The sequence below is a fragment of the Neodiprion lecontei genome, chromosome 2 (genome assembly GCF_021901455.1).
Source record: "Neodiprion lecontei isolate iyNeoLeco1 chromosome 2, iyNeoLeco1.1, whole genome shotgun sequence".
NCBI lineage: Eukaryota > Metazoa > Arthropoda > Insecta > Hymenoptera > Diprionidae > Neodiprion > Neodiprion lecontei.
The window spans coordinates 23,644,073-23,657,613 of record NC_060261.1 but is presented as its reverse complement, the minus strand read 5'-3'; the positions used below and the strand labels follow the sequence as shown (position 1 = coordinate 23,657,613).

The 13,541-nt window shown below is 38.1% G+C and overlaps 1 protein-coding gene across 5 annotated transcripts in view; it reads left to right on the top strand.

Moving 5' to 3' along the window:
• LOC107219503 (cholesterol transporter ABCA5) overlaps window positions 1-13,129 on the top strand; it is a 48,214-nt gene extending 35,085 nt beyond the window's left edge. For 3 of the 5 annotated variants that reach the window (XM_046730841.1, XM_046730840.1, XM_046730842.1), the window contains 15 exons: window positions 27-177; window positions 277-350; window positions 419-871; window positions 957-1,306; window positions 1,379-1,785; window positions 1,859-2,119; window positions 2,205-2,472; window positions 2,738-2,915; window positions 3,884-4,220; window positions 4,355-4,629; window positions 4,866-5,009; window positions 5,262-5,638; window positions 7,688-7,895; window positions 7,966-8,320; window positions 9,843-13,129. In XM_046730841.1, coding sequence (XP_046586797.1) covers window positions 27-177; window positions 277-350; window positions 419-871; window positions 957-1,306; window positions 1,379-1,785; window positions 1,859-2,119; window positions 2,205-2,472; window positions 2,738-2,915; window positions 3,884-4,220; window positions 4,355-4,629; window positions 4,866-5,009; window positions 5,262-5,638; window positions 7,688-7,895; window positions 7,966-8,320; window positions 9,843-9,946 — 3,942 coding nt within the window. In that variant the 3' untranslated portion in view covers window positions 9,947-13,129. The remainder of the gene's footprint in view (window positions 1-26; window positions 178-276; window positions 351-418; window positions 872-956; window positions 1,307-1,378; window positions 1,786-1,858; window positions 2,120-2,204; window positions 2,473-2,737; window positions 2,916-3,883; window positions 4,221-4,354; window positions 4,630-4,865; window positions 5,010-5,261; window positions 5,639-7,687; window positions 7,896-7,965; window positions 8,321-9,842) is intronic. The other 2 variants (XM_046730843.1, XM_015657745.2) reach the window with 2 other exon arrangements.
• Window positions 13,130-13,541: the final 412 nt, after the last annotated feature.

The window sequence follows — 13,541 nt, the reverse complement described above, 5'->3', positions numbered from 1 at the left end:
ATCTCTAATCCTTGTCCTAACTTCAGGCCCTTGTCCTGGACTTGCAAGGCCAAGGTGTGAATTTCGACAATCTATGGTCAGGCCCAGGGATCCCCTTTGGTGGAAGTCTCATCATGATGACGTTGGACATTTTCCTGTACAGCCTGTTGGCCTATTATCTCGATTCGGTCGTTCCTAGTGCGTGAAGATTTTTATAAGACTAACCCATCCAAATCTACATACCTTTTATGTCCACAAACTTCTCCATTATTCACGGTTATTCCTTCACTCCCACAGGTGAATATGGCGTGAAACGATCGCCTTTCTTTTGTTTCACTCCTGGATTTTGGTGCAGAAGAAAAGTTCCACTGGTGAGTAAACGATAATTCACGGACGGCGAGACTGACTGCATAAACCGTTGTTTCTTTGATTGTCAAAGGTGCCATCGTCGAACGGGGAATCTAACTCTTTTATCCCCGGTGAAGAGACAAACCGGGATGTTGAGCCGGTTGTCCGTGAGATGAAGGGAAGAGAAGCCATCAGAATAGTCGACTTATACAAATCGTACCAAAAGTGTCGGAAGCCTGAAGTGAAGGCCGTTAATGGGATCAATCTCACTATTTACGAAGGCCAGATCACCGCGATTTTAGGCCACAACGGTGCAGGCAAGACGACGCTTTTCAACATTCTGACCGGTCTGACAGCGCCGTCCGGTGGTACAGCGTTGATCTTTGGCTATGACGTGAGGGATCACAACGACATGCAGATGATCCGAAGTATGACTGGTGTCTGCCCGCAGCACGACATTCTCTTCGATCTCCTAACGCCAAGGGAACATCTGGAGTTTTTCGCAGCGGTTAGAGGAATACCGAGGACGATGATAGAGATAGAGGTAGGGACGAAGTGGATCGAACGGTGGAATAGCGTTGGGTTCAAACTATGCGTGGATCAGTTTCAGACGAATTCTTGGTTTTCAGGTGAAAAAAACGTTGAAAGATATTGACCTGACTGAAAAGGCGGACGCGTTTGCAAAATACTTAAGTGGCGGGCAGAAGCGCAAGCTGTCTGTCGGTATCGCGATAATTGGTGACCCTAAGATAATCATTCTGGACGAACCGACAGCCGGCGTTGACCCATATTCAAGACGACAGATGTGGTCCTTTCTTCAATCCAGACGACACGGTAAAGTGATTCTTTTAACGACGCACTTTATGGACGAAGCGGACATCCTCGCGGACCGAAAGGCCGTTATTAGCAAAGGGAAACTTCGATGTTGCGGTAGTTCCCTTTTTCTCAAGAACAAGTTCGGCATTGGATACCACTTGACGTAAGTTTCCTACTTGGCATTTCTAGCGCTCCTTTCGAGGATGACGGTCATTTCAATTTCAATTAACTCCAGGCTGGTGCTGGAAGGCAATCCTCGGGAACACGCGATAACTCGACTTGTGTCTTCGCACGTGTCGAAGGCCGAAAAAGCGAGGCGACACGGCCGTGAGCTTAGCTTCATTCTGCCTCATAATTCGGTCGAAAACTTTGCTCCATTATTTTCGGCAATCGAACAGGAAATCAAAACAAAAAACTACAGGCTTGGAATTAGCAGCTACGGCGTGTCGATGACGACACTTGAGGAGGTTTTCTTGCACTTGGAAAGGGACGAGGAAACTGAGTGTACGATGGACAATCTCTCGAAAAAAATGGTTAGAAATCGAGCTTTGAGCAGATCTTTGTCTTTGCAGTCGAAAAGTACTTCTTATCAGAGCTTGCAGAACGAAGGTGCAGCAGTTCAAGCTGACGGACAAATTAAAGGTGATCAGTCCTTATCTTTCCGCTCGTTCGAAAAGTTTCTCTGTGCAACCTCGTTACCCGCTATTTGTTTCAGCTGCTGGCGATGTGCCAGACGGAGTGCATAACGAGAAGAACCCAGTAGTTTTGGGACTGGGACTGGATCCCGTTAAAACCCGGCCTAACTTTTGCCAGATTCTCAAGGCAATGTTACGATTAAGGATATTAAGATTATTTAGGAACATTCAGCTACTTTATTTCACCATAGTTGCTCCCCTGGCTCTCGTTGCTCTTAGCCTATACATCAATAGCATTCAAACGGTGGACATCAGAATGCAGTCTCTGGACCTTAATCCTGGTAAGTTGGATTCTCTGATCCTGCTAGTCGATCGTCTCTACGATTACACGGATAATTGAAAATCTCTGCTAATTTTGTCCCTCAGATACTTATGGCAAAGAAACGAGAATTCTTTATACAAACAATACCGATAAGAATATTACCCCATTGATGAATTATATTATCAAAGATATCAAAGAGGTTGATGAATATGACGGCAGCTTTGTTGACCTACTACATGTAGCGCCTCGCATGGCGGCCTTCAACATCAATGATTACGATATTGCAAGTTTGAATTTGACGATGATGTACAACGATACAATGCAGCACTCTCTTCCTATTCTGGTCAACATCATTTCAAAGGCCATGTACAGGTAAGATAGTATTGGAAGATGTGGGGATATGAATTGTGGTGATGACGGGAATTATCGAGGGAGGGAATAATTTTCTCAGATACAATATTTGACTCTCAATTTTTCGCAAATGTTTTTTCTTGTCATTTGAAGTAAGAACGACAATGAAGTCTTGATGAATCAATTCAATTAGGATTTGTCACAGAGACACAATAGCATTTAATTTCGCATTATTCTCAGTCAGTTTTGGTTATTATTCAAATTTAATTTAAATTGTGTATTAAAGATTATTAACAGGCGACACAGCAGACCCTCGGCCTATACAAGTCAAAACGCATCCGTTCCAGCAAACTTCTCAACCGCAAGAATTTAATATAGGAATCGGAAGTTCGGCACTCTTCATTGGAATGATATTCGTACTTATTCCCATAATACTCGCAGTAGATATGGTATATGATAGAGAGGTAAGCTGGAATTACAGGCTTTAGCTATAGAAAAGCAGTGTTGTGTAAGCTACAGTCTAAAAAAATATTTATTCCTATTTTCTCTTGTGTATGTTCAATATCTTCAAACGTACGTTTTACGTCACTTGTGATCGGCTTCCAATTCCACTATATCAACATCGTGTACGAATATGATGTATTCTGTAACGTCAATTTTAGGAGTTTTAAGTATTTAAGTATGGGTTTTTTTTGTTGCCCTCCTGCTTATGCGCTTGATGAAGCAGCAACAATATGCAAGATGGTTATCTTTATGCTGTGGCAGTTATGTCTCGTAAAAGAACGAAATGTGGGATATGTTGAATGGTGTTTGAACATCTCTAGGGATCCTCAAGTAAGAGTTAGGCAATTCTGTGAACAGTTTTTTTTATTTTTTTTCTACTATTTCAACGATGCGGCGCTGAACATGTATAAATCATTTCGGGTTGATGATGAGAAACGTATTCGAAATAATGGAAAATGCAATAAATACCTACTTACTGGGTGAATTCATTTTTATTATCCTCAAGCATAATTCGAGTATTATTACAAGTGTGTTGGATACTCATCCGAATTGACTGTCGGAATTTCAATTTGACACGAAGAGTTTCATATACTCCATTTTGGTGATTCCGTTTGATAATTAAACGTTGCAGTGAATTGAAAATCTGCTGATCAGCTGAATTTTCAAACTGGCTTGCTGCCCAACTGATTTGTGGTTCGTAAAATAATAGTGGCACTCGCCAAATTTTGTAGATAGGCTTCTTTTAGATAGCTATAGCTATTAGCTACACGTGTGTGGAATATTCTATGTATGTTTTTGGTGGTCAAAAGAGCTGAGCATGCGCCCGTAACGAGAAGCTTGATTATAGCCACCAAAACGTATCTATCACAACACTGCTGATGTATAATAATGCAATTACGTTGAAAGAACGTGCTTTTTTCTTTTCTAGATAAAAGCTAAAAATCAACTTCGAGTGAACGGCTTATCGTTCTCCATGTATTTTTTGACTTACTTCATCGTATTGGCTGGACTTATGGCTGTGATCAGCCTGTGCATCCTTGGAATAATATTTATATTCAACGTTCCGTCCCTGCAAGAGCCACCCGCGCTCATAACGTTGGCAGTCTTGCTAATGCTCTATTGTCCCTCGTCCATTCTTTTCTCGTCATGTCTTAGCTACATCTTTGACAAGATGGATTCGGCGCAAAGTATTCTGCCGAACATAGTGACGATCGTTGGGATGGTCCCCTTTCTTCTGGTCATGGGACTCGACATGTTGGGCTTAGGTAAATGTAAACTTTATCTGCGATAAACTTTAAAGCTGCCAGCAACTCTTGTATTCGTTGCCATTCCTCATTCCGTTTCACGTATAATAACCCCACACTTGTTGTAACGTTTTGGATAACTCCTGTTAACAAAGGTGGAACTGCGGCCTTTGCTCTTCATGTGGTCCTTTCGCTACTGAACACGATGTACGTCCCATATGCGGCCGTCTACTACGTAGACCGCGTCCACTTAATGTGCTCAATAAACGCGGCATGTCATCACTTGACCATGTCGGACTACCTTACTACAGAAATCATATTAATGGCTGTCGGTGTGATACTGCACATTCCGATTTGGTTCATCATTCTCGTTATCTTGGACATCAAGAAAACCGGCGGGAACATTAGTGACGCCCTGAAGTACTTCCTGGTAAGTTTGCGTGTTGAATTACTCACGTCAGCTTAACAATTGCAAAAACTCATGGTGACAGAAACTTACTTTCAAAAATAAATATGATATTTTCTCTTCATTGAACCTGCTGGTATGTCATTTGAAATATCGAATACTTCCAGCCGTATAACCCTATCAGGGTAAATGTATCCTTGTGATTTCAATCTTAAATCGTTCGCACTGAAACATAAATCTATGCATGAATATTTCTCTAGCGCAACGGGGGATCGATAGGGGAAGAAATAATGGAGAACTCGGACGTTGGCGAACACGAAGATGGCGACGTGAAGGCTGAGAGGCAAAGAGTATTCAATTTGATGGCCGCTTCCGTTCAAGAACCACCAGTTGTGATGGTCCAGGTAAGTGAGTCACGAGCAATAACCAAGCAAGACCATGCCAAGTTAAAGAGAGACGGATTCGCACTTTTAATTCTCTGATACTGAGTTCCAAGCTTAAAATTGCGAAATTAGTTTGCGTTAGTTGACTATAATCGTTGGTCAACGGTTATACCTTAATCACCACAGTATAGCTGACCGTTTCGCACCAAATTCATGAGATATCGACTGGCAAAATTTACTAGGGCTTATTACTTTCTTGTACTCCATTATCAGAACTTGCGCAAGGAGTATCGAAATCGAGAAATTACGCCGTGTAGCTGCTGCACGAAACGGGACGACGAACCCGCGCCGAAGCGAAAAGTCGCTGTGCGAAATCTTTCGCTTGCCGTCGAACCGGGCGAGGTATTTGGTCTCTTGGGACACAACGGCGCTGGAAAAACTACCACGATGAAGATCATAATTGCCGAGGAGGCTGCGACTCGGGGGCGAGTCCAAATTGGAGGTAATAACATAACGTCCCAAATAACCGAGGCCTTTCGACAAATGGGCTACTGCCCGCAGCACGACGCTCAGTGGAAGAACATTACTGTTAGAGAACATCTCGAGTGTTACGCTGCCATACGAGGTGTGCCCCCGAGTGAAATTGGCAGGTGAGAAACTTTATCAATATTTTTTTAAACAACCAACGTTTCACCAAGTTTCAGTAATGAGAATGAAACACTGTAAGAATTTAGTCACAAATCAAATCAATAGAACGAAATGACCCGTTGCAGATAATTAGGTAACACCGTCGATGATCAAATTAAAATTTCCGTAATGTTGATAGTAATTTTCTATCCTGACGCATGAGTTATAGCGTTATGTTTCGGCGAAACTGCAGGTATCGAGATGGACGTAATTTTGAACGACATTGTTTCGATTTATTAAGATATCTCATATAAATGCCATGCCACATTACATGAATAATGATTAACGGAGCTGTTCACTCATTATCTGATACACGGTATAACGTTATATGTCGACGTTCGACGATTAGACTTTGTTTCTTTAACTCCGAAATTTTTTTACAGTTTCATTTGTAATTGCTAGTCAAATCAATCTCTCAAAGAGGTATATTGCATCACGAGCTGGAAGGTGCTTCATTGTTTTGGAATGCTACATCCCGAAGTATATGCAAGAATCGGTATCTGAACGTGTTACTGTCGCACTGCTACTCGTGTATACAAATCAGTTAGGCTGCAAACGGCTTTTTTATTTTCCATGTTGCTACATGACAAGTTGAATGTTTGTGCCATACAATCTTTCGAGTTAATAATAATTAAATGATAGTTTAAAGAAATATAAAAAAATTGGTATGACGCCTACTGTAAACCGAATCAAAGTTGTGGGTCCAATCCAATCGACATAGTTGCTAGGCCCCCTCAGGCAGGTGTTTGGCATGAACATATTGTGAATGAATACAAATCGAAAACATGCTAAGACATGCAAGAACCATTAAAGAAATACTTAAACGTTACTTACAGTAATCAACTTTACATCTTGCTTGAAAATTAATTTTTTTACTGAATCGATATTCAAGATGGACGATTTTACTCCGTAACGATTTTACTCTGTGCTAGGTGGAGTTATTTGTTAGATAGGCAGTGAGATTTGAATGTGTCCATGAATTAGACAATTGGTAGTAAAGATGGCTAAAATTTTTCGGCCATATGAATCTACTTACTAGAATTTGTGTTCTCCAGTCATATTTTTACTTTCAATTCCATCACTGCCGTGGAAGCTTGAGAGAAACTCAAGTACGTTATCAATAAAATTAGAAACGTATTACTATGTTCGAGAATAATACACCAATTCAGTAAATTTGTTTAATGTGTTATTTCGTACAAAGGCCTCATATGGAATTGTTTGACATAAAACTAGTACTGCAATAGCTACGACTCTTGGTACAGCACTCGCTCGACACGCACCGCCCATGCACATCTCCCACTATGTAGTTTACAATTCCCCATAATGCGTTTGGGAGCTCCCATAAATTACGTAACGCACTCTAGGGGGGAAAAGAGTCAAGGAATTCATTAGGCTTTGGTATATGGGGGGGGGCTTGATATCGTCGTTGCGTAACGATATTTTTTCGTTGAATAATACATTTTATCTCTTATTAATAATTGGCTTTAAATTTTGTCGAAAAAGGGGGTCATTAATGGAAAATATTACATCACATTGTGGTAAGGAAAGAGACGCTTTGTTACAAACTGTTATACAGGGGAGGGAGGGGTACAAAAATCCAAATTTTTCTCGTTGCGTAATTTATAGAAGCTCCCTTTCGATGGAACAACCCGGTACGTCCTTACATTTCTATGCAGTATTTTCTGTAATCAGCATGGCTGATTTCGGATATTCAGTGAAGTTAGATTCGGTTCGATCGAGGGGTCGCATCATTTAAATACCTTCGAAAAAAGTTTTTCAGGGAATTTTTTTATTTTTCAACCCACGTGGTGTTCATAGCTGATTATTTTTTTTCATAAGGTCCGTTACGGAACCCACAGTTCAGAACCAATTTCTAATAGCAGTATTCCGGATGATCATGTTTATCATCCGACATATCATCGAGTGATTGATTTCCGCGCGACGCTTGAGGCCCGTCGAAAAACAATGCAGTCCAAACCTTAAATAATTCACACTTCCGTTATCTCCGATAGGATCGTCGACCTGTACTTGTCAGGTCTTCAAATTCACGAGCACGCTGATAAACAATCGCAAGAGTGCTCAGGGGGTACCAGAAGGAAATTGAGCTTCGCCATGGCAATGGTTGGAGGTCCGAAAGTCGTGCTTATGGACGAGCCCAGCACCGGGATGGATCCCCGCTCGAAGAGGTTTCTCTGGGACACAATCCTCGCCAGCTTCCAGGTAGGTAGATGAGTGAAGTTCGCTACGTTAACTGTCCAAAGGTACACGAAGCGTACAACAGGATATGTGGGTTTCGGTTGCACAGGGGGGCAGGGGGGCGATCCTCACCACCCACTCGATGGAGGAGGCCGACGCCCTGTGCTCCAGAGTGGGTATCATGGTCAAGGGCGAGCTGAGGTGCATAGGCTCCACCCAGCACCTCAAGAATCTGTACGGAGCCGGGTACACCCTGGAAATGAAATTGTTGGGGGGCGATTGCACCCCAACTACACCATCCGGGGACCGGATATCTGGACTGAAGGAATTTGTCGCAGGTCTTTTCCCAGACGCCACTCTCGAGGAAAGTTTTGCCGACAGGCTGGTGTTTGGTGTTCCGCAGCATGCGGTGCAGTCGCTGGCTGAATGCTTCACGCAGCTTGAAAAGGGTGAGGAAATGCAAAAACGAAACTTAAGAAATTACGGTTAATAATAGGACTCAATTAATTATAAGTGGTCAGGAGAAAAATGTAGAAAGAACAGAAAATGGCAAAGTGAAGATATAGAATTTTCAAGAACGCGAAAGTATGTTTCATATAATTTCGAAACGTAGAAAATCAATGTATACCTAGAAAAATCTAAATATATAAACTTCTACGTATAGAATAAGCCAAAACACATAGAATTGTCGTAATTCTGATGATTATATATTTTGTTTTTCTATAATTTAACTTTCTGGGTTTTAACTTGTCGACATTTCAACTTTGTACAATTTGAAACTCCCTGAAGTAGATTTTTGGATTTAAAAATTTTTTATTACTGCGATCTTTCTCTCTTCTGATCTTTCTGCACTTTCACCCTCGCCCTCAATTAAGAGATGTGAAGTCAGAAATAGTACCGATATCGTCACTGGCTTCTGCGATTACTCATCTCAGTGAAAATTCTCGAAGTGAATTAAAATTATTACGACTCAAAGGGTGAAAATATTGAACGCACGAAAAAAATTACCTTCAAAGTAATATTCACAATTAATGTAAAATTCACAAATATTCACGCTTCATTATCGAGAAAATATTTTAAATAATGTTCGTGTAAAGTTATGAGTTAATCGAACTAATAATTTTTACGCTGGACCAAAAATCCTAGTTTGACTAAAAAAAAAAAAAAAAGGAACCCTACCATTATCTCAAGAAATTGGAGCGCCTAGGTTTGAAATCCGATGAATCGATGAAAAGAATGCGAAATATTCCAGTGAAACTGTATGAAAAAGAATACGTACTGCATTTAAGCGGCCTTTATTGTTTCATGAAATTTGGAATCAAAGTAGACGGCTATAATATCAAAAACTGTAGTTTTAGCTTAATTTTTGCCCATAACTCATCTTAAACACGTTGCAATTCGTCTAGTATGCATGTTTCAAATAAAAACTACTTTAACATGTTGGAAGAATGGAAGTAATTCTCAGCTAATCTTTAAGATTTCTTGATACGTGCGTCAATATAGAGGAAATTAAAATACATGGAAATTTATAACAATTATTGCAGACCAAGGAGCGATTTCGTTCTGGTTACTGTATCTATTATCTATTATCCAGCAGTCGGTCTTACTTGTTTTGTGGCTAATCAGTATAACAGAAAAGCCAATCCAAAAATGGTAGCTTCTTCAAATTTCAGTCGTCAATTCATGTACTGTACTTTACAGTTGCGCTGGTAGCCGAAAAATCGTCGGGATAGTTGACTATAACCATATGGTATCTGATGTGATACCCTCGATGGAAATTCCTTTAAAAAATTTGTTAAAAATGCATAAACTTGAATTATCAATCACAGGGCTTGACTGATTGCACATGTATTAGCTGGCCTAATTTTGTAGAAAACTAGCATTTCTTGTATCAGTTTTCTGTCTCTAGAAACCCTCTAAATTCAGAATTACTCAATTTAATTAACGACTTGAGTTCTGGTTGAATTTCAGCAAAAATGGAATTGGACATCGAAGAATACAGCTTCAGCCAGACGACCCTCGAGCAAGTGTTTCTTAAATTTTCTCACTATGACGAAGTGAACGGGGGCGAATAATGATGCGAGTGAAACATTAATATTTTGAGTGAAAATAATCAAAGGGAACTGATCGAGTCGCCGACGACGTATATAGTGACACAATAACGTCGATCTAGATTGACAAGAAAATTAAACGAAAAGAGCCCGGGACCATAGAGGGTGAATAGTGTTCGAAAATGTATAAAATGAGCAAATAATAATAATAATTTATCTGTACAGATAATAATAGCAGTCATAATGATAGTAACGTTAACTATTATTATTACTGTTATTATTGATTGTTATTAGGAAGAATTATCTAGTTTATCAATATTATTATATATACAGATCCGTACGTCGGTAGTAACATTGCACTGTCACAAAACTAGTACTACTCGTACTATTAAATACTTAGATGATAGATGAACAAATTATTTTACGTAAATTATGAAACCGAAACATATTGAAGTCGTTTATGTTCGTTGCAAGTTGTAACGATCGTCGTCATTTACATGTGTATTTTTTATTTTATTTTTTTTTTCTATATATAAACGGTAAATGTTGTAAATTTTACTTATAGAAAAAAAAAACAAAGCAACAACAGAAACAACTAACAGTTATACCGTAGTACGATTATGTAAATAGCTACAAAATACATATACAGTTACATACAGTGTTATCAAAGTAAAAACAGAAGTTTTACTTGAGTTCACTTATAAAACTTTGGACTAACGAGTATAACTGTAAACTCTGAAGCTTCGACTGTAACTGACATTTTGACCGTGGTAAGTGAAAATGTTATATAGTATGTACGACTGACGAAAGTAGCAGAAATTCTTCTTCTAGTTTATATAAAAATACAAAAGCTTAGTAGTTAAGCTACTCTATTGCATCCTGAATGTACACGCTAATTTTACTGTATAACTTTTAATCGTTTTGTTTTCTTTCTGCGTATTGCACAGGAATTATTCACCATTGATGGCATGTTTACTTAGAATACCGGGGATATTATACTTGTTATTGTTTTATTTTTGTCTCCAAAAGTTTTTATCTTATTATTATCATCACAACGAAGGTTAGAATATTGTATTATTACAAGCATTCCATAGTATAATGACCGCACGTCGACAAAATTTTTGATTCATCATTAGCGACTTACGTTGAAAATAATAATTCATCGCCGGTGATGTTGATAGATGTAATTCACTTTATGGCTTTTAGTAAGGATTTAGAGCGATAATGTTAGAATCGATGCATGAAATAATCTGAGGGGTGTCATAGTCCTGTTTTTGTGTGCGTGCGCGTATGTTGTTGGTGACAGGCGATTGGGTTACGTATACATACAAATATTTATAGACGTACTCTTATACATATTATATGTATAACGTTGCGATGATTGAATCACCGCTCGATTTGTAGATATAACAATGCTTTTTATATTCTATAAATTGTAACACGTAATTTATAACCTTTAAACGGTCGATTGCGAATTTTTTTCTAATGTTTGGGAAACCTAATTCAGTGAAGCCCAAATTAGAAAAGAAATCATATTTTTCAGTGACATATCTTGATGTTACAAATTATTGGAAGCTGTATTTCGCACTGGCCGCGACTGGGTTAAAATGTTCATTTTTGATGAAATTTTGAACGAAATGAATTATTTAATATCTTAAATTACTATAAAAACTCTTGAGATGCTATAAAGCTTTATGTTATATGTATTGCAAATACAGGTTAACTTCAATTATACAAATTATGCCGTAGGCATTGTTATCGAATAGGCATATTTTATTTCAATTTTTATTGAAAAATGTTTAGAATTAAATTAAGGAGAAGTGAATTTGTTATTTCTGCCTAATTAGAGATGTTAAAAGAATGTCCCATTATTATTGTATAATGTATCGTCTGCCTCAGAAACGAGGCGACGTTTTGTCAAAGTGATAAGTTGAAGTTAGGTAATCGTGTAGTAAAATGATAATGATGCGAGAACATTAATTCCGGGAAAAAGAATTTCACGGCGGAACTGCTGACAGACGTGCACATACAAGAGTGACGGAGATTTTCTGGACGAAATTTTTCATAATGGAATCAATTGAAAATTGTCAAATAGACAAGTTTTGTAAATATAATACTCTATGCAAAAATCGGACATATATAGATTTTTAGGGATTATATACGTATACAGATGTAAGTCTCTTCAATGAATGACGTAACGTTAGTCAATTATGGAATTATTAAACTGCAAAAAATTTCATGATATTATACATATATATGAGGTATTCCATGCCAACTGAGAGGACATTTTCCCTGACCCCCGTCAATCTGCTTAATTATTTTTTATATGATTCTACAACCTGAAAAAAGCACTCACCATGTTTTTAGATTTTTCGTCCCAACCATTCTTTTTAAAAAAATGTTACAAACCCTTTTATGGTCCTAAAAAAAAACGCCATTTTTTATATTTTTACAAAAATTAACATAATTTCTAGGTCCTAAAACAAACATTTTGAGCCATAGTTCAGAGTGGAGAATTGATTTTTTGTATTTTTTAAATATTTTTTTAGAGGAATAATTTTTCTTATTTTGTACGTATACAAAACATATGTTATGTTTGTAACATTTTTTAAAAAAGAATGGTTGGGATGAAAAATCTGAAAATAATGGTAAGTTTTAGGTTGTAGAATCATATAAAAAATAATGAAGCAAATTAGTGGGGGTCAGGGAAAATGTCCTCTCAGTTGGCATGGAATACCTCATATATATACATATAATACATATAAAATTTTTTAAGCAGTCATTACCGAAACAGCGGGGAACATAGCAATCGCGTCAGGTATTTGAAATTTGAATTGTAGTAGCATTTTGTGCTCGAAAAAAAAATTCAATTTTCTTTTTTTATTACATGTTTGTAATTTGGATGAATTTAACTGCGATTCAATTAAAGTATACCAGGGTTTTAATTTAATGCTTTCGTTATTGTAGGTTGGTTTTTATACTTATTTTATATCATGCAACGAATAAATATATCGAAGTTTTCCTGTGTTTTTGTGTTTCATCTTGCTATAATTTGCGTCGGCAGTACGATATAGAACAGGCAATTGTAAAATTACATAAATTACACTTATTAGAAATAGGTGTCGTGAAATTGATATACGATAATATATTACTTTCATTTCTGTAACAATAATAAACTGAATATAATAAATGATTTTATCAATGCTTTTTCAGTAGTAAAAGTTAGTAAAAATATTCCTAAATGATGATGCCCCCAATCATGGGTCACTTCACGCACGTCATATGCCACTTATACAATATGATACATGAGAAGTGAGTCTAATCGGAGACGAGTTTAAAACATCCACGGAGCCTGTTTATTACATCCCCGCGTTAACATAACTAGATCATACATTTTCACCAACAGGAATAATAAAATCAATATAGACGCATACAAGAAGATGAGGATACAAGGATCCGGTATGTATGTACATCATATGCAACAACAATCAATCAACAAGAGGTAAAACTCTAGGCGGCGTTGGTTTTAATTAGACAGCAACCGGCCGTGGCGAGGCGCTTTCAGTTCCCAAGTAAAACTCCCGGGTAGCCTGTTCGCAGCGGAAGCTGGACACGTGAC